A 21,254-nucleotide genomic window follows, 5' to 3' on the forward strand; every position below is an offset into this window, starting at 1 on the left:
ATTTAACCTGAGTAGCGAAAGACGGCGGTGGGTTTGAAAACGATTTGCGGGGAGTCCGGTGTTCTCACGGCGCTAGTGAGCCTAGCCCCCGGCTCGCTAACGAGCTAGTGGGTAACAGATGTCTCCGAAAACGTCGGAGCGCTTTTGAAAATATGTGGTGTCCTGATAAACTGAGCAGATATTTGAGGTTTACACAGCTACATTCTCGCCTGAAAATATGTTAAACGTTTATTTTGTGACCCAGAAAGAATAATAAGAGTAACATTAAAACTAACTAGCTGCCGCCATTGTTGGAAACTGCGCTGGGCCGCGCTATGAATTCTGGGACACAGCTGCTTCTTCTTCTTCTTCTTCTTCGGGGTTTAACGGTAGCTGACATCCTTGTACATGCAATGCTGCCATCTTCTGTTTCAGTCCGTTATTACACTCTTGAATCCTGCCACTTATTCCTGCGTCTTTTGTGATCGTACAAAGTTTCAAACGACGCGTCGACTATTAAATCAGTCGTCGACGATTTTGATAGTCGACGTAATCGTGACTAGTCGACAAATCGTGGCAGCCCTAGTGCCAAGAAGAAGGAAAAGGGCAAATAACAGCGGATCACCCTTTTAGAGAGATCCTCCTTTAAATCCTAATGACTCAACTTAACATCAGAGATAAGATAGTGTTAAAGTCATCTGCTTCTCTTTTTTCTCATTTGATTGTTGCATAAGAAAAACAAAAGTATTTTTTTTCTCATTTAAATCAAAAACTAAAAAAAAAAGATTGGTACAAGTTAACAAATATTGATGAGATGTGCAAACAGGAATTACCTCATGTCTCTACTTTACGGAAGTAGTCGCACTGGTTCTCAAAGTAAACATTTTTAAGGCGAACTGCCTAACTAATGGTCCAGTACTAAACCGGATTACAGGCCACGCGCATGTCGCACATGGAGAATATGCAAAGGCACGAAGGGACCACAGCTCTAACCCTATGCCACAGACTGAAACACACCTAGCAGCCAAATCTTCTTAATGCATTCCTGATACTTGCAAATAATCACACGGTGTTGCTAAGCCCTCTGTGAGAGCAGATCATAAGATCCCATAGTTAAATCCACACCAGTAGGAATGAGGCTCTATTAAGGGGTATTAATGTTGTACTGAACTGAATTAAGATTTGCAGTTTAGTTTATTGTTCTTCACGAGAATATTTAAGAGGGAAATATTATTCGTGTGACAGCTAAAGACACTTATTACTTGGTACATTGTCTGTACCAAGTAACAAGTGTCTCCCTAGATCAAACTACAGCCATTGAGAGGTAGTGACATTATGTTATCAGTGTGTGGGCGCAGCAGAGAGTAAACTTCCTGAAGACGCAGCCCAGTGGTTTTGTTTCGATTTTTAATCGCCGTGTTAAAAGATTTCCAGGAAACTCCTTTTTTTCCAATGAGCGAGAAAACTGTGGCATCAACGAATGCTACAAGAGAGCGTCTTTAAACATGCTCCCCACTGCCCGAAGATGTCAAAACAGTCTAAACAATTTGAGCCGGGCAGCCTGTGTTCAGGAGCAGCATTTTATCAGACAGATTGTCAGTTTTATCTCATTAAGTCAGCTGTTTCCATCACAAGAAGATCTGCTGAGCGTGTTTCACCAACATACGCACCATGAGGCCGTCAAGCACCAGTTCTCATAAGAAAAGAAGAGGCAGTGTGGGGTGGGGTGGGGGAATCAAAGTTCACTGAGCACCACTGTCCTTGTGAAATAGAACTATTGATCTGACAGCTCATCCAATAATTCACTATTTATCACTGTGACAGCTGGGTTTATTTTTAGCAGTTATTATCACCTGTGCTTTCTCATACTTGGTTAAGCCAGAGTTACGTGCTATTAGACTCACCCCCAAACCCCAGAGACGCACAGTCAGTTACATCTGTAACTGTAATTCCTATCAGAAGGCTGAGAGTGATAAAAGAATTGCTTTTTTGGAGGCTGCAGCCAGTCCCCCTGTATAGCTTTAGCATACTGGCACACAAACACAGTGATTACAGAGGTAAATCTCTAATCCCACTGGGGTTAATAGGCTCCTTAAACTAGGTATTAAGGGAGCGTGTTAGCACTAGGGCTTCCTGGAACCAGTTAAAGCCGCTGGGAGCACAACAACATAAAAAAAAAAAAAAATGAATGGGCAAGCATAAAAACAGTGCAGGCTGTGAAAATACATACAGGTATAAATCCAGTGTGTCTGTAAGACTGGGTGCTTTGCTTCATTGCTTCCATTACTGCTGTGCCACAGCGATTTCATATCCCCACTGAGATGACAGGAGGAGTAATGTGCCATTACAGTCCGGCACATCACTCATGGCAGGAAAATAAAACAAAAAAAAGAAAAGAAATAGCTACCGAACCTGAGGGCAGACTAACCAATACTGCATACATGTAATATGAAAGGGGGGACGGGGGTGGGGGGGCTGTCATCTCGCCTTTAAATAAGAACCGGACGAGTGAAACACTCAAATGAAACAGTCAGACAAAGATGCAGAAAAGAGCAGGGTGTGAAAGTGAGTGGGGCTCGTCTTGTGTCTGAGAGAGGTCTCCGGCCTGTGATCCCTACCGGATAGCCTTCTGTTTTCTTCTGGCACCACTTCAGTAGAGCATTTCTCTTAGATCCTCCGTACTCCCGCGCCAGTGCAGCCAAGGGGTCCTTTCTTTCCACACTGTCACAAGGGAAACACGAACCACAATCACATAGAGATTTTTTGGGTGGAAGGAGGGAGCAAGTTTGCAGTAAGTCATCGAGGGGATAAGTAACCATGCAAACTTGAGTGCATATGATGATCACAGCAAAAGGCTTTGTTCAATTATTTAAGTCCCCCCAAAATTTCTATATAAAAGGTAATTCAAGTGGTCCTGATCTAATAACACACAACTTATTTCTGATTTCTCACATGCATGCTTTCGGAAGCTAAAAACTTCCATTCCTCTTTTTCTTCTTCTTTAGACTTTGGTGTTTTAGTTCAGGAAGGTTACAAAGGTTGGCCATCTTTAAATAACATAATGGGCTCATAAATATTAACTTTAGAGCTAAAAATGAGCTGCACAACATACCATTATTGAAAAACTAGATCCATTTCAGTCCTGAAAAATTTGAATAAACCCTTTTTAAAAAAACAAAAACAAACTCTTAATGCTCTCTTTAAAAATAAAATTCCTACATAGCTTTTCCAAATGTTCCCTGTTTGAAAACTCCCTTCTGAATTCCAGGGCTTCGAATTATCATTACAAGACTGAAGCTTCTTTGGTTTGCTTGTGCATTTGTGTTGGAGTTAAGAGTTGGCTCAAGATTACTTTGGCGTGAATCCAGCACCCACTCTGACTTTAAGTGTTGGGATGTAAACCTTTAGCAAAGTTTTTTTTAGTGGCATCTGTTTTACTTTTCATCCATCAAATATTGGCAAACAGTACACTCAATGCATTTCTCTAAAATCCCCCAAAATTGTCCAACAGATTGGATAAATGCCTATCTGCAGTATTATTCAAAGGGGCTTCTCCCAAGGGTTTGTGCTGGAGCTGAGGCCATGGGAAGACCATGAGACATGGTCATTACTGTGAGCATAGTAAATATTTCACACGTCATCGCTGCTCTGCTGCTGAATTCATTATTTCTCCGTTTGAGGCACCATAATGCCAGAAGGAGCAAGATGCTATCCAAACATATATTGCAGTGCGGAGAGTATCTGCATTTATCATCAGTGATACAGCAGCTTTATCATGAGCCTTTAAAATACCAAATATGGAAGGAGACAGCCCCCTAATCTCCTCTTCCAGAAAGTCTACAACTCCTTCACACACATTTACATTAATAATGTCAAGAGTGAATAGATGGTAAGAAAAGATAGACTGCACTAGGGAAAAGGAAGGCCAATTATCTGTGTGGAAAATTTATTCTTGGTAGCACAAACAATACTGTAAAAATACAGCTGTGTGCAAAGTGCAGAGAGCTGAACAGTCATGACAGCAGACAAGGATGTGGAGAGGCTGGACTGACAGGTTTCTGAGTTTCAACATAAACAATGAGTGCTGTTTATTAATGTCAACTGTATGCTGACTGAAGCTAAGGGTGTTGTCCAGTGTGCTGGCCAAGTATTTCGCCTCTGTCAGTGCGCCCCAGGGCGGCTGTGGCTACAATGTAGCTTGCCATCACCAGTGTGTGAATATGTGTGTGAATGGCTGGATAACTGGTTGTGTAAAGCACTTTGGGGTCCTTAGGGACTAGTAAAAGTGCTAAACAAATACAGGCCATTTACCATTTATTTCATTGCTTTAACTAACTTTGCTGTTTCGAAGTTGCCACCATTTACATCAGATGCAATCACGAGTGTACACAGACATGAGCTGTCCGTGCATGAAAACGATCACTAGCAAGAAGAGTATAAAAACATGTTTGTTCACCATTTGCCTCTCTTCCCATTCTGATAAGCCAACACTCCATCTACTGTGTGCAGGCCATCGGTGTCCAAACAGGAATGCTGGACATAAAATTTGGGAAACTAACAGAGAAAGCTTTAACTAGTGATATCAAGAGGGAGTATGCAAGTTTAAAAAGCAGAAATACAACAGCACCCATTATATCTGTAACCACCACCAGTTTTAGAGTCATGCAGCCTATTTTAAAGCTACATTTAAAAATAAATAAACTTTGTTTTGTTAACTGCTTGTGAAGATTTGCCATCACAGCAATGGCCTTCTTTAAAAACAAAATCAGCTTTAAAGCTTCAGTGAGAGATCAACTTATTCACATTTTTGCTTTGTCACAGTATTGGGAAGCATAAACCCAGAACAAATCCAGACATGTAGTTTTCATGTGGTGAAATCATAGTCAAATATGTTAGCTCCTCCTAAGCTTAAAAAAAAAGAAAAAAAAAAGAAGAATTTTTTCAGGTATGATTAAATTACCAGCTCCAGTTCAAAGTAGCAGGTTTGTCTCAGAGTGAAGTGCTATTTAAAAATAAATAAACAAACTCACCTGAGCTTGCTGCTTCCTCGGTTGTAGCTGAAGGATGGCGTGCGGCTGCTGAGGGAGGCAGAGGTTTTGATTACAGACTCCAGTGACGGGCTTTTCCTCATAAGGCTGTTAGGTTTCAGGTCTTCCCTGCAGCTTGCCAATTTGTCTGTGGGAATTAAAACAACACACAGGAGAATGAAAAGAAAGTTAGAAATGGAGGGATCAAAATATAAAGTACATTTGACAAATCACATGTGCAGTTGCAGGGCATGAAAGGCAATGGGACAAATAGAAATTAATTGTATTCTGCTTTAAGACTTCTAGCGTTCTGCAGTTATGGAAAGTCACATTATCCTCCAAGGTGTCTATGTTGCTAAACTACTGATGTACCCACTGTGTACAAAATAATACTTGAATTCTAATGAGCAGTAAAATCTAAATAATCTGGATTTACTGCAATAAAACATTTTTTAAAAAAAATCCCTTATCCAATTAAAGTAATCCTGTGATTCTAAAGTCACTGTGTTTTTCAAATGACTCCTCAGAGATGGAGCAAGAAGACCTACTGAATGTAGATGCTGACATTTTAAGAGCCATGCACAAAATTTACAGCATTTGGTTGCCAAGGAGAAAAATCATAAAATTTTCCACCAAACTGGCAGCAGTCGGATGTTTGCATGTCTTTAATACCATTCATTTAGTGCTCATTGAACACTCATAGTGGACTTTGGCTGTCAGTCTGTTGACCTAAAAGCCACCATTTGTTCCTGTGTGACAGTTAAAGGAAGTATGGATATTTGATAGCAAATTTATACCATTACAACATGCCCAAATCCCTTCTGTGTTACATACCATGAGGATGGGAGAATTCTCCGTGATTAATTCTTTTTTCCAGTGTCTTTGATAGTGGCTTTATGTGCGAGTGTCTCTAAAAAGAGAATGAAACAGTCATCTGAAACAGTTCCACTCACAGGAAGTCTGTATTTAAAGGGAATTTTAAAGGGAAACAGGGTGTATACCTGGATGGGGGATACAGCAGCAGCAGGTGCAGTGCGCACAGGGATCCCACTCAGTGGGCTTCTTGAGGAGGAATGCATTTGAACCGTGTGACCTGGCCCATCTGAAACACCAAGTCATGTAACCATTGAGTTCAAAAGTGCTCTGTAAAGCCTGCATTTATAGAAGCAAAGAATAACCTTTTTCAAAGATTAAACAAATGTCACAGCCCACTGTCCGCTTTTTTTTTTTTTTTTTTAAACAGTTTTAAACAGTTGGACTCCTAGTCCTCTTTTCATTTTTGATATTTGAGAAATTAATAGTATATTTTACTCAGTTTTGGTACATTTCCCCCAACAATTTATTTTGAAGTTTAGCTTGTTTCATACAAAAAGAAAAAGAAAAAAAGAATAGCCTTGGTTGAAAGATTAAATAAAACCAGTAAAACTGTCCTAATGTATGCAGCTCTACATAATGTTCATGTCAAGCTGCTTAATAAATGAAACAAGAGGCACCATCTCCATAATGCATGACTAAAGTTTCTAAATGAAAATGCCTCCTATCAGTAAGATATATCCAGCATGTCATTTTTGATTTTACTGAGACACACAAGGAAACCCTCCGACCTGTCTGAGGCCAGCTTAGCCAGGACTGTCCAGCCCAATCGCACAAGTTGCAGAGAAAAGCCACATATTCATAGACCTCTCAGCAGCTGTTCTGCTCTACAGTTACACTGCGTAATGGGATGCCCTGAAAGTGTGTGTCTGTGTGCTGGGGTGCTCGTGCTCACTTTGTCCAACAGTATCAAAGGACTTAATGAGGGATTTGACAGTAGCTCCAGGCTCTGTGTTGGAATCTCCGCTGGCGTCGGCGGGCGTGGCTGGGATCATGGAGATGCCGCACCAGTGACGGCCGTTATCCGAGTCAGACACTCTCGCCTCTTCACCTTGGGACCTGGCAGACACAATGAACAGGATTGCTGTGTGGACACACAGGTAGCACAAACACTAGAGGGAGGAGAAACGGCAAATTGTGACCTGGTGAATTTCAAAACCCTGAATTTAGAACTTATCTTATGAGATAACCCATTGACCAGTGAGAAAGGGGAGACTGCACGTTTTAAAAAAATAGGGTGTTTGCTCAGTGTATCAACAAGATCATGTGATCAGCTTGAACCGAAGAACTGTCAATAACTGATGACTAGCTGGAGACAAAAAGAGTTTGGAAAACCTTAATGTGAGCAGTAGAGACGCTTTCTGCCGTTGTACCTGGTGAACATTGGACCAAAGGCTACAGCGTGAGGGTCTGCAGCCTCTTTACAGACAAGAGGAGACAGAAATGACAAACAAGTTCTTAACTCACTTTCAAAAAAAAAAAAGTAGACTGACAGAGAAAGACGACTGCAGTTATACTGGTGTCATTTAATTTATTCATTTGCCTGATGAACAGCAGTCAGACATAATAATACACGTCTAAGTTCACAAGCATAAAACCAGTCACGAGTCTTTCTAGGCAGAATAAATTAACAGGACATTCATAAATTGTTCATCGAAAGAAAATGATCCATCACATTGTTAGTAGCTCATCTTTCTTTAGAAGGTCGGGTTTCTTGAGTGAATCCAAATGCTTACATTTTGAGCACCAGTACCTTTACCTTGGGATTAAAATATGGCTTTTAAAAATTGTAACCTGAGATCCTGCAACCGTATGACCGTATACTACCACAGTATGCAATATTCTATTGAAGTTTTTGTTGAACAATGAAATAAACCTTTCAAAATTATATCACAGTACTTGAGTGACACATTAAGAAGGATGTTAAAGAAATCTCAGAGTCCCATTATAACATTTTTTTTTTTTTTTTTAGAGTAACCTCAGAGGCTCAGATAAAAAGTGTGTGTTTAATTCTACATCATCTTATGCAGCTAAAAAGTTGAATTAAAGAAAATGAGTTCAGCTCATAATTTAAAAGTGGTTTCTTGTGTGAAATAAAACAATCATTTTAGGAACATGTAACACAGTCTTCTTGGTCTAAGGGTTAAAATGGCATGTTTCAGTAGAGCAAAAAGTGGCTTGGAGGAACAGCTGTTTGCGTTTGTGGCAGTTCCAATGTTGGCAGTATAATATTAAGAAGACATTTAGAAGAAATATCGCTATCATTAAAAACAGGCAAATAGAAACAGTGCAGAGGATACCTGTGTGCTGAGATGACAGAGATTTAAAGTTATTATGTGTTCTACAGTGCCATCAAATGGCTAAATAGGAAACTGCATTTTAGACCAATCAGAGGAATCAAGAGTCAAGTAAACAAGTGACAACAATCTGACTAATATAGAGCTAGTAAGCAGAATAATATTAGGTCCAGAACTATATACTGTATGAATATCACTGGACTTTTGTTCTGTTTTGTTGCTTTGGCCTTGCGATGTGTATTTTCTGATGTTATGAGTTTGTCTTTGTTCTGGCAGTGTTTGGGAAACGCAAGTCTCTGAGCTTTGCTACTCTCTGAACATTTACCCATATTTTCATACCGCTACCAGTTTTTTCAGTGTTCTTTCTGTAACACTTCATCTGTTCAACTTTCTGAAAGGCACAAAGCAGCTTCACACATTATTATAAACAAACAAACAAAAAATATAAGTCTCTCACTCCTGGAATCTCAAACACAAGAGAATCACAAAAATAAAGGGTACATTTTATTGAGAAACAAAAATACAGTATTTTTAAAAGGTCATGAAGACATGAAGAGAGATAGAAGCCGTTCTGTGTCACAAGAATTCGTCTGTGGTTACAGAGGTCACAGTGGCTTACAATTAAACTATTTTACCACATTACATGTTTAATGTCATATTAAGTGCAACAATAACACTGTCTTCACGTGGTGCTGAGGTGAGAGACGCTTCTTTAGTGCCCTTCTACTGCCGTCTTGGTCTCAAAAGTGGCCCCGGAACTTATTCTGGAGAGAAAAGAAGAAAGGACATGAACTGCAGTGTAACAGCTAATGTTTACACAATGACCTTGTTTTCTTCTCAGCATTATTATTTTCCAAAGCCAGACCTGTGGGTGCTTGCAGACTTCTAAAATCTCTGCTCCATGCATACCTCAAAGGATTAATACAGTCACTCAGAATCAAATTTCAATAAAATCACCCTGTGATGAAATGTATCTGCAGCAGATGATGCATTGCATGAGTTTAATCCAGTCATGCCGTGCAGACCATCCTGCTATACAACCAAAAAACAATTAAGAGTGTTATTCATTTAAAGGACAGCAGGTGGCACCAGATACATCTACTCGAACCAAAGGTTGAAAAAAAGAAAAAAGAAATCAGGCAAAGCAAACCAAAAAGGGCATGATACCCCTGAGGGTGCAGTCAGCCAGCACACAGAAAGACAGACAGAGTCAGACAGGCTGAAGCGGCAACACGAAGCCAAACATAGATAGGAAGGTCAGTGAGCATCAGCAGCACACAGGGCAGGGAGAGGCAGGCTGGCTGAGAGAGCACTGCAGGGCAGGAAACTCACCTGGGCTTTACACAGGGAGGCTTGTCAGAGGGACTTCTTTGATAGAGTCATCACAGGGAACTGCTGGAGGTGGGGAGCGGACGCAGCGTAACAGCTAATCTCGGGGAGAGTTTGCTGATTTAGCCGTGGTCTAAAGCCACTACTATATTCTGAAGTACTGCATGAAATCTGAAGAAAAGACATATCTGGTTTTTAAACCAAATATTACGGTTTCTTAAGTGGTAAAACTACTGGTGAGCAGTTTAATAATTAATAGTAATAAAATAGTTTTTTTTAAATATAAATTAATTAAATTAATAAAAATTTGTTTCGCTACCTGAAAGGATTATACCATGGCCAGCCACAAATATAAAGAGAGCGCTGTACAGTCACAAATCTAAGCAGACTTTGCCACAGAAGTATTTGACCTGGCTTGATAATGAAAGAAGACAAGACTGTCAAAAACACTATGGTATATGCACACTAAAACACACTTGTATAACAACACACGATCCAACGCAATGCTCATCAACAACAATGCTGCACTGACATATTCCGATCGCACTATGTGAAGTCTTGAATAGTGTGACAGATTGGTGTGGGACATTTGCTGTAAAAAACTAATCACAGATTCTGCTCTGACCATGAAGCAGATCTGCCACCATTTATTAAAAAAAATAAAATTTTATATTATTCATATTGTCCTATCAATACTGCTGAAGTTTGCTGCATTTTGAGCGTCAGGAATAAACGTTACCAGAGGGTAAGTGTGGAAGAGGGAGACGGAGAGGGCAGCAGCTTAAAAGGAATAGAATACACAGAGGGAAATACCACAGGAGACTGCTCATTTACCAACAGAGTCTGCCAAATCCCGGGAACCTAGACTCAAAAGCATCAAGGTTTGGATCTTGTGAAACATCATAAACTAAATTGTATCTATACTAAATGTAGATATGTCTAAATAGATTATTGGGTGGTATTCTTATTCATTAAGTATGTATAAAACACAGGTAATAAGAGATATGGCAGGACTCTGGCAGGTATATCATAACTACATTTGTACAGGGAGAAAAGAACTGCAGCCCAATGCTAAAAAAGGGGAAACTGGTGGAGGGAGAGGAACTGAAAAATATGGGGAAGATAGTACCTGACTCCCTGCAGGGCCTCAAGGTCTGCAGAAAGCTTTGCATTACGATCCTGCTCCTCCTGCAGCTCCCTCCTGAGTGTGCGCAGCTCCTGTTGAGCTTCCACCTTGATATCATTCGCTACGACCACAGCCGTCTGGAGGTCTGCCTGAAAACGACGCCACTCCTCCTTTTCATCCTGAAGGCACAAACATGCAGAATCATATACATGTTATTCATTCTGACAGAAAATGACTCAAAGACATTTGAATTTAGTTGAAATGGAAGAATGACTGGTCCTTATATGAAAGGAAACGAGATATTACATGCATTTTTTATATTTTTGTGAATATTCAATCCACCAATTACTGGAAAAACTAACAACGCATCAGTGAAATTTTGCTTAGTTATTTCAAACTAGAATTGAGTATGAAAATTCACTTCAAGACATAAAAAAAAGGAAAAAAAAAAATCTGATCTCTGATCTCAACATCAAAAATCAAAAGGTAGACACAACAACTTTTTGGCTTCCTCCCGGGAACAAACACTGGGGAAAAAATAAAAAATAAAATAGGACTTCCCTTACCACTGAGGTAGAAATCAAAAACATCTAAGCACCCAGTTAATGACACCCAGTTATAACTCTCCTGCAGGCCTGATTCCTCCTTCCCACCTTCTTCTCTTACAGAATGCTCATCGGAGTTAAAATCCTGGCTCCACTCTAATTTTCTTGAGCTCAATGAGGATAAAACTGAAATCCTTATCGGCACTAAATCCAACCCTACTAAAGGCAAATCATTTCACTCTCACTATTGATAACTCCACAGATTTCCCTTCACTTCAGGTTAAGAGCCTTGGTGTCATCTTAGACAGCTCACTATCCACTAAATCTCACATCAGTGATCTCACCCGTTCTGCCCATTTCCGTCTACGCAACATTAACCGGTTACGTCCTTCTCTTTCCACCCAGTCTGCGTCCATAGTCTGTCTTGTCCACAATCTCGTTACCTCTGGCATTGACTATTGTAATTCTCTCTTGGATGGTCTCCCCCAAAAATCCCTCCATAAGCTTCAACTGGTTCAAAACTCCGGACCAGAACACAGAACCCCCCTCCGACCAGCACACAAACCCTAACCTTCAGGAACTTCACTGGCTCCCTATGAAATTCCGAATAGTATACAATCTTCTTCTGCTTACCTTCAAGGCCCTTCATAACCTTGATCCTCCCAACCTTTCTGACCTGTTAAGCACTACCTCTTCTGCCTGCTCACTTCGATCTTCTTCTATCCAGCTTGCTGTGCCTTCTTTCTGCGCCTTCTTTCTGCCTCTGCACCATGGGAAGCAGAGCTTTCAGTTGCTCTGCTCCCAGGCTGTGGAACTCTCTACCCCCAGATATAAGAAACACTGGTTCTCTCCCCCAGTTTAAATCCCAACTCAAAACCTATCTTTTCAAATCTGCATATTCACTGTGAACTTACTGTTTATTTTATCATGTGTTTTTTTTTTATTTTTTAAATTGTTCTTCATTTTGTCATTGTTCTATTATGCGTTTTATTCTATTGTTAAGTGTCCATGGGTGTCTTGAAAGGCGCTTTTATAGAAAAATGTATTGTTATTGTTATTATTTCTTATCATTATCATTATCATCATCACCATTATTATCATTGTTATTATTATTATTATCATCATCATTATCATCATCAATATCAATCAAATTTGTACTTTATAGATTTTGGGTTTTTTTGTTTATGTAGTCTCTGCATTACACCAAATTTTGTTTTCTACTAGAACACCGACTTTCCTCAGGATTTGATAAAAATTTCAACAGTTTTAGTATTTTGTAAGACCACCAACAATCAGCAGCCACACAGCACAAGCTGAAGATTACGATAATGATTATCACCATTAGATCCACCAAGTCTTGATCTGCCACACTTGATGTCTTTTTTAAATCTATAAATGTCCATTTTAAAGCGTTGGTGGCTGTAGCTCAGGAGACAGTACAGGTCTGCTAATTGGAAGTTTTCATGAATTTGTGTGAAAGCATGTGAATGAGACATGTTGTAGAAAGTGCACTGAGTGCTCAGCTACAGTAGAAATGCTGTACTATACAAGAACCAGTTCATTAAAACTAAACTGATGGAAGAAGCTGCCTGTGTCAGGACCCCATCTGCATATTCTAAAATGCTACTGGAACAATGTTTAGTGGAAAGAAGACTTATTGGTCTCTTTGGCAAAAAAAAAAAAAAAAAAAAAAAAAAAAAAAACACACAAGGAAAAACTGAAAACATCACCATGAACTTAATGTGTCACTCCACCAAAAATTTCTTCCTTGTAGGAATTCAAGGACAACTGTAAAAGAATGGCTACGGTTATGTGAACTAAGCTGTAAGTGCATAACTCTGTGACAATTATCACAATAATATGGATGCTTGCATGGCTTAAAAATGAAAGAGAAACAACATACTGTAAACGAAAGATGTTATATGGTATACACTAAACAAAAGGGCTGTCCTCTGAGCGTGTCACATTACATGCCACATAATTAGAGAGCTACCAAGATGTGAACTTTTAAAACTCAGTACATCAGGTCTGCACACTTCTTACCTTCATTTGTCTACTCATAACTTTCAGTTGCCGCTCTGCTTCAGCCTTCTGCTCCTCCAGCTTTTTGACCAGATCTGCAATGGTAAATTCAAGGTCTTTGAGAACTTCTGCCTAAACACTACCATCGCTGAGGTCTAGCTTACCGTAGGTTTAATAAATAAGCATTCACTATGAGCAGCACAGTTTTCAGTATTGTGGAGCGCAACCAACTTACAGCTTAACATCTATTGTATAAGTAGTGGTGTCTAGCAATAGCAATATCAGACTAAATCCAGAATTTGTAGAAGTCTGTCAAAACACAGTGTGTCCAGCTATATGGAATGAGCCAGCTGCAGTAATGCAAAGTCAATGACAGATGAGTTACAGCATGAACTCACATTGCATGGCGCTTTTATACACTCTCAGTTGCTAGTTTATGAGCTTTCATTAATGCAGTCTATTCCAGCGCTCATTCAATAAATCTTACCTTTATGAATCTAAAGCTCAGTGTTTGTTAAAACTGTTTAAAGATGTGATGTTTCACCACTGTGGACACGTTTCTAATATTTTATGAGCATTTATGAGGACTTCAAGTTATGACTCCACAAAACATTAGAGAATAGCAGGGACCTGAACCCCTATTTATATTAACTTACTTTCCATGTCCAGGACAGCCTGGTTGGTGTGACAGTTAACAGCCCTCTGCTGCTCCACCTGGTCCTCCAGCTCAAATATGGTCTCCTTCATCTCCTTCACCTGGTTCTCACCCTGGATTCCCGCTTCCTCCAGGGAAGCCACTTGGTTACATAGCTCCAGTTCTCTCTTTTCAGCCCGCTCCTGAAGCTGCTGACATTTTGCCTCCACCTGTGTACATGTAAACATACAAGAGCTTACAGTGACTTTAAGACATCATTGTGCAAAACAGACATGTGGTTAAGTTGCCTTTGGTTAAAGAAAGAATAATAATGGATTTCACTGTATATATCTCAGGATATTAAATAAAAGGTACTTGCTTCATTTTTTTTTAACCACAACTCCTCAATCGTTGTGATTAATAAAACAAACAATAAAGTTGTGTCTGACATCAATAATTTGGCATTCAGCGAAATGAGTGACATGAAAGATGGCACCAACTCTGACTAGTTCTGACTACATCATGGTGTTTTTTGCTCCACTGAAAGCTTTAGTCAAAGTTCTACTATGATTGCTGCTTTGAGAAATGACTTTGTAAAGTCAGTCTTTGACAGAACAAGATACTAAAACGAGACAGTGATGTAGTCACGCAGGACACCCTCCAACTGACACCACGTGGCTCTAATAGATCAAGATGTTTGTAAGTGAACTTATGGAGTGGTCACACCCTGACACCCACGTGCCTGAGGAGAGTTATGTGACTCTGAGGGTCCACCCTACTGTTGGCACCACAGTCACAGCCCAGTAATGACGACATCACTAAGCTGATGGTGACACATTTCGCTTTGGAACAACAACCGCCAACATGACCCCTAACTCATACTGCCTCAGCGGTTCTCGGATGTGTGGTGTTGTAGGGGAAAACCAAAATGAATACTGAGGAAACATATGAAAATCATTTAAGTGGCATTGAGTTCATGCATTGCAGTGGTGAGGTACTCAGTACCAATTTAACGGTCATGTTCACACCAGTGTGAGAGAAGTTTGTCCTCAGTCACACTCAAGAGAAAAATCACATGGCTTTTCCTTTCAGTCAAATTTTTAATCATTAAGATTCAAGACTCTTAATTATGAAAGCAAAACAAATTTATAGCAATAAGAAGTTCTGTACTTCTCAAGTACAATATATGCACAAGATTATAAGATATTACGGACAACTATGGCTGCTGTGTTTTGCAATTCTATACACAACTTACAGTAAGAGCGGATGAACAAGTCAGCAAGTCATAATTTACATCACAGGACCACTTTAAAAACAGTCCACAGGATCCATACTAAAACTGTACGGTGGTTGAAATGATCAGCGTTGAATTTTAATACGTTTATTAAGGAGAACTTGTTATACAACTGCAATTCTTCGGCTTAATAAATCAAACATAATTAAAAGCACTTGGTTGATTACTTGTATTTTTTTTAAAACATCTGTAACATGTTATATAAAGTGAAATTAAATTTGTGAACTGGATCATAGACTGTGCCCAAATTCAGGGGCTACATCCTTCGAAGGACCTGGCCTTCCCGGTCTATGTAGGCCGCGTAGGTTGGAAGGGCAAGGCTGTTAAATTGGACGGTCTAGCCTACGACGTGTGGTTTCTGTTACCTAGCAACCACGACATAAACAGCTACACCTGTGGTGAATGGCATGTTCGACAGTATACGTGGTTTGTCATATTTTATTTACATTATTACATCTATGTAAGCAGTTTCCCCAGTCTAAAAACATGTATGTATGCATCAGATCAGAGTATTCATTCATTCACACACACAGAGTCTTCCAATTTGTTTTTATACACTATTATTTTTGTTTTAGGAATTAGCATACACCTATTTCTCAGTCAAATTTGTTCATAAGGAAACATCATAAATGAAGTTCTTACTGCTCACATGCCACTCGGTTGCTTCCACTGAGTGTACTAACTACAGAGAGCCAAGATATGAATATGAATAGTTTCCAAAATGTCAAGCATATTTTCTTTATAGTGCATTTATGTGTTTAATCAACTGACCTGGTGAAGGTGCAATAAATATATTATGAATGCCAAGACGGAAAATATGTTATCAATTTTGCCCGTCTCTTACCTTAGACACGGAGGCTTGCACATGCTCAGTCTCAGCCTGCGCCTGAAGCAGCTCCTGTCTTAGTTCTGTCAGCTCCACTCCCAGCTTGTCTCTCTCAGTGTGGGCTGTCTTCAGCAGAGTCTGCAGCTCAGTGTTGTCACTGGCACTTTGCATAGCCTTCAACTCAGTCACTTTTTGCCTCTCAATGTCCACCTGTGCCTTCAACCTGTTGTTTTCCAGTCTCAGACCCTCAGCTGTTGCCCTCTGGTCTTCTGCAGCTTGAGCTGCCTGACCTCCGGCTTCCAGCTCTCTGTCCAACTGGGCTTGCAACCTGTCTAACTCCTCTCTGAGGCAGCGCACCTGGCTCTGGGCCTCCTGGTGCTCCTCCTCCAGGGCCCGCAAGCTGCCCGTTAGTTGCTGCTGGATGTCTACTAGCTTCTCCCGTTCAAAGCGTGAACTCTCTACCAGCTCAGCATACCTCTGCTCCAGTTCGACCAGTCTAGGCCTCTGGCTACCCAGCTCCTCCTCCCTCTGGGCCTGAGCCTGAGCCTGCTCCTGAAGCCGGACAGAGAGCGTTTCATTCTTTTGGGCCAATACCTCCAGACGCTCTCTCTGCTGTTGAAGTGAGGTCTGCAGGAGTCGTTTCTCCTCAACCAGACGCTCGTTCTCAGCTGTCAGCTCCTGCACCACTTGCTGCTGGTCAGCCAGCTCCTGTATTGTTGCCTGCAGTTCCTCCGATGTGCTGTGGTGGCTCTCCTCCATCTTGTGAATCTGTTCGGTTAGGCTCTGCAAGGAGATGTCCTGACCTCTGGCACTGTTAACTGCGCCTGCTTGATCAGTGCTCCCACTGACACCACTGCTTGCTGATTCTGAGCGTGATGGGATCTTCTCAAACTCTGAGGAGTCAGGTGACGGTGACCCCTTGGTGATGTCAGAACTGGAAGATCCAGAGGTTTTGAGTGGGCTGGCAGTAGAGGGGAGACTATGCTGTTGCGGAGCTGAAGAGTCTGAGGACAGGCCATTCACCAGAGGCTTGGAGGAAGTGCTTGTGTTTGTACTACAGATAGAAGATGCCTCCAAGCTAAGCAGCTTCTCCTTCAGTGCCTGATTCTCCTCTCTGAGGGCTGCCAGCTCCCTCTGAAACTTCCCATTCTTCTCCCTCAGCTCTCCAACCAGCACAAGGGCCTCCCCCACCTGTCCTTGCTCGCGATCGGCTGCAGGTTCTTGAGGTGAAACAGAATTGGATGAGGGTGAGGAGGAAGCAGAAGAGGCTTTACCCTTACAGCGTTGCAACTCCATCCTGAGATTGCTGATCTCTAGGTCTTTAGCCTTTGCCTCAGCAAGAAGCTCCTTCACCTGGCTTTCCAGAATACTCTTTTCTTGGCCCTCTGCATCTGCACGAGATTTGGCTGAATTACGGGTCTGTCTTGTCATGGTCGAGAGGCTGGAAGTGCTGGCACTGGAAACCAGTCTCTTTGTGGAATTGCTCTTCAGCTGGTCCCTTAGAGAGCTGCGGTCTCTTGTTATGGCAGAGGGCATTTCTCTAGGAGCAGGGATTCCAGACTTCTTGACAGTTTGTGCACCTGAAAAACACACAAAGAAGTATATAATGAAACGGTGTTTAATTATCCAGTGGCAAAACTGATTTATAAGTGTAAACAATTTTTTCCCTTCGCTTTGTCAGCTAAAAGGCCACTTTAACAGACTGTGTTGGGGACCAATTGTTATAAAGACTTAAATGCCAAAACAAATCTAAGCCTCTACATCTGATAGCTGCTAAAATCATAACTATAACCTTCAAACAAAACTGAGTGGCTACATAAGTAGAACCACTGAAAATTTCATAAAACCAATACAAACAATATTATTTACAAGGATCAAACTTGTTAATTGTGTTTAATAGCTAAAGTGGATCAAATACTCATTTAATTTGAAACTGAAAAATACAAAGAAACAAAAGAGTCCACTTGGACTACAAATGTAAATCCTGTGATGATACAGAGTCCAGATTCATAATTTGTGATTCATGCATCAATAAACTTGTTCTTTGTAGTATTATCATGTAGCAGGCTTCACACTGACAAGTGGAGGTTAACAGAATCAACATACCCCCATGCTAGAACCAGGAATTTGTTAACATCATGTGATGACACTAACTGAACAGACAGTGCATCGCATTCATACTTGTATTATTCAGCACATGGTCACTATACCCTATTCACATATTGTTCTCTGTTTGGACAACAGTACATTTGCCTGACACTGTCTGTTGCTCGCTGTAACCATTCATGACTGCAGCAGAGCCTAACTGCATCAATGTGGGCTGCAGCCACGAGGCCTTTCTAGACCCCTCTCAAATATGAAGAGTATTTACTGATGCCTCGCATGAGTTGTGTGCCGCCTGAAAACGCTGTATTGTTTGTTTTCAGATCATCAGCAAACAGCAAAACGGACACAAGGGGCCTGCTTGTTTCAAAGGATGACAAAGGTCCCTGTGCACGTGGAGCAATCAGGCACAGAACAGTTTAAGCAGAGCACAGACAGAGACAGCACTGTCTCTCTCTCTCTCATACATGCAGCTTCATCATCAAGCCCCCAAAGCAAAGGCTAGACAGGCATCCTGTGAGAGGAGACGGATCATCACCCAGAGCAACATGCGCACACACTTCAAGCAAAGACGCATACAAAATGGAAAAAACAAATGGACTCATTTTGAATGGAAATCCTATACCTCCGTGGTTTTTTTTTAATACTGTGCCATTGATAGGCTCTGTACACAGACTACCCCCTCATTCAATTAGGTAGGAAGGCAGAAGCTGCCAACACTGGCACAATTTCTGGGGTACAAAGCTGTTTAAGATTCCTGCAGTGAGAAGCCTTGCTTCGAAAGCAGAGTGGTAAAATCATATCAACTGTGTCAAAGTTTTCAGTGAAAATCCTTAAACAATCAGATTTGAAAGACAACTGTAGACTATGCAAATGAAGAATAGTAGCATGGGCTCTGGACACTGTGTGTTGTCACTCCTTAAAAGATCTGCCACGTGCCTCAAATGAAGGGATGCTACGGTTTTCTTTCCAAGCTCCTTAGATGCTACAGTTTATAAATGCAGAACTTCTTATCCTGTCAGGTGAACTGAGACCCAGATCTTCACAAAGAGCCAAAGAACTGCATCAACATTCACAGTTACATGTCTGCATTTCACAGATGATGAACCCATGACTGACAGAATGAGGACAGAAAGCACTCCTAAAGTCCCATGAAAGATGTTAACATAAAATAAACCCTGAATGTTTACTACATTTTACTATGCACTTCTCGAAGCACCATCCACACGTGGGAGGCAAAGAAACACCTACCAACTCATATTCTAATGATGGGTGCTAATAAAGAGAGGCTAAATAGGTCTATGTGAGAGAGAGTCTGGAGTGATTAAGATCAGGCTATTTCCTTGAGAATGACTGATGCCAAGAATGGGACTGTGGGCCAGCCTTCCATTTGCTGTCCCTTCATCTTCTGTTTTCTTCTTGCTCTTAGTGAATAAAACCCAGATGGAGCACATGAACTCACTCATCTTTAGATCACCCACCTCTTTAACCATGACATCACCACAGCTGCTTCATGTGCACAGAGAAATGACACCAGTCTCAATGCCAGCAGTTAGCACATGCAAAAAGAGACACTAAATAGCCACTAGTATACAGAGTCCGGTAGTTACAGAACCAAGCCTTCGATGCAAGGCTCCATATCAGAGGTGCTTTGCACTCCAATGTATCCAAATTCTACCAATTACCATTAATTAAAACCACTTATAGTATGTTTCAGTTAGAAACATTACAGTCAACAAAAGACTGATATTTACATCTGCAATAATTTATATGTGGTGATGGTTTTGTTCCACAAGCTATCTATTCTGCTATGTGGATAAATGGAAATTCAGAGGCAGGGAGAGCAGAAGCAGGACCTCCCCAGGATCCAGGACCTCAGGAAAGTAAGAGCTGGGGTGAAAGTGGTTACAAAGTGGCTTGGAAATACATGCTGATAGAGTTTTAATAGCATGCTCTATATGAGATTTGGTAATTGGATGAGTAGCAGACTACTGATTGGCATTGAGATCAGCTTATTGTCTGGGATTTATGGCAGGTACAGAACAGGTTGAACTTCCTTAAGGTTACTGAGCATTTGGTATTACTGCTGACAGGTGACAGTATTTTTTTTTTTTTAAAGATATAAAATATGATAGCTGAAGAGTTTTTACTGAGACAATATAGTTGACATGGACATGAAAAGGCACTTATAATATTATTTCCTTATAAATAACAGGGGTTTCACAAATGTTGAAGAACCAAGAAAGTAAACAAAAGAACTATTAAAAAAAATTAACCATCACGTTTTCTGAGAGTAAAACATACCACTTAGTTTACAGACTAATGAAAGAAAGAAAGTAGGTGTGTTAACATCACTAATTAGGTGTCCCTCCCATCACTAAATTCACACACCACATTACAGCAATTTGACTGTTCAGTCAAAGCGGTAATATTAACTGAGGGCATGAACTGCAGAGAAAGCACAGCACAGACTTTATAGTTTTCAGGGCACATTAAAAACTTGTACTTCTAATTACTCTATTAATGTGCAAGAACTACATTTACTTTAGGGTCTTCAAAGAATAACATTTCCACTGTGGGTGTGCAAGTGCAAACCTTTCACAAATCAAAGTTAAAGCAGAGATAGTTAGCGGTTATCTTCCCCTTAATTTATTACAGTCTTTGATGTAGGTTGGCTCAGATCCAGAATCTTTTATAGCTACATCTGAGAAGAACTACTAAATTGATGAAAAGGAGTGGAATGGGCAGGTAAATGACATACTGACTGTACCTCTTCTAGAAAGGAATAAATCTGCATGCAGCCAATGAGACCAACTCTTATTAATAGGGAGATAAAACTACTGGGAAAAGCCAGCTTTGAACAAAAAGGAGGGAATCTTTCCCAGAGCACTTTCACTGTTATATTCAGTGTATCGGGAACCGTTTTAGCCCTCTTGTCACAAATATTAACGTGTTGATTATAGCTGCCCTGGAATTTTCATATACAAGCTATACCACCACTGTTTATACAGCAACTACAAAAACAGCATGCATGTTATTGTGGAGACTGCCCACATGAAATAAATGTGTTGTTTACATTAACTAATTATCTAACTGACTCAAACAGAATGACTTCCAGTAGCGCAAACTTTTAAAAAAAAGTCATCACATTAATGCAGAGTGCAGGCTTTTTTTTTTTTTTTGCTAATGAAGATAAGCT

The 21,254-nt window shown here is 40.6% G+C and overlaps 1 protein-coding gene across 7 annotated transcripts in view; it reads right to left on the reverse strand.

The window, feature by feature from the left end:
- Positions 1–21,254, reverse strand: part of specc1 (sperm antigen with calponin homology and coiled-coil domains 1) — an 81,932-nt gene that overhangs the window by 25,608 nt on the left and 35,070 nt on the right. For all 7 annotated transcript variants that reach the window (XM_080867273.1, XM_080867269.1, XM_080867268.1 and 4 more), the window contains 9 exons: positions 15,971–17,532; positions 13,855–14,062; positions 13,220–13,293; positions 10,635–10,810; positions 6,775–6,938; positions 6,008–6,108; positions 5,841–5,916; positions 5,010–5,154; positions 2,598–2,700 (listed from right to left, as the gene is read on the reverse strand). In XM_080867273.1, coding sequence (XP_080723399.1) covers positions 2,598–2,700; positions 5,010–5,154; positions 5,841–5,916; positions 6,008–6,108; positions 6,775–6,938; positions 10,635–10,810; positions 13,220–13,293; positions 13,855–14,062; positions 15,971–17,532 — 2,609 coding nt within the window. The remainder of the gene's footprint in view (positions 1–2,597; positions 2,701–5,009; positions 5,155–5,840; positions 5,917–6,007; positions 6,109–6,774; positions 6,939–10,634; positions 10,811–13,219; positions 13,294–13,854; positions 14,063–15,970; positions 17,533–21,254) is intronic.

The sequence above is a fragment of the Rhamphochromis sp. 'chilingali' genome (genome assembly GCF_963969265.1).
Source record: "Rhamphochromis sp. 'chilingali' genome assembly, chromosome: 19".
NCBI lineage: Eukaryota > Metazoa > Chordata > Actinopteri > Cichliformes > Cichlidae > Rhamphochromis > Rhamphochromis sp. 'chilingali'.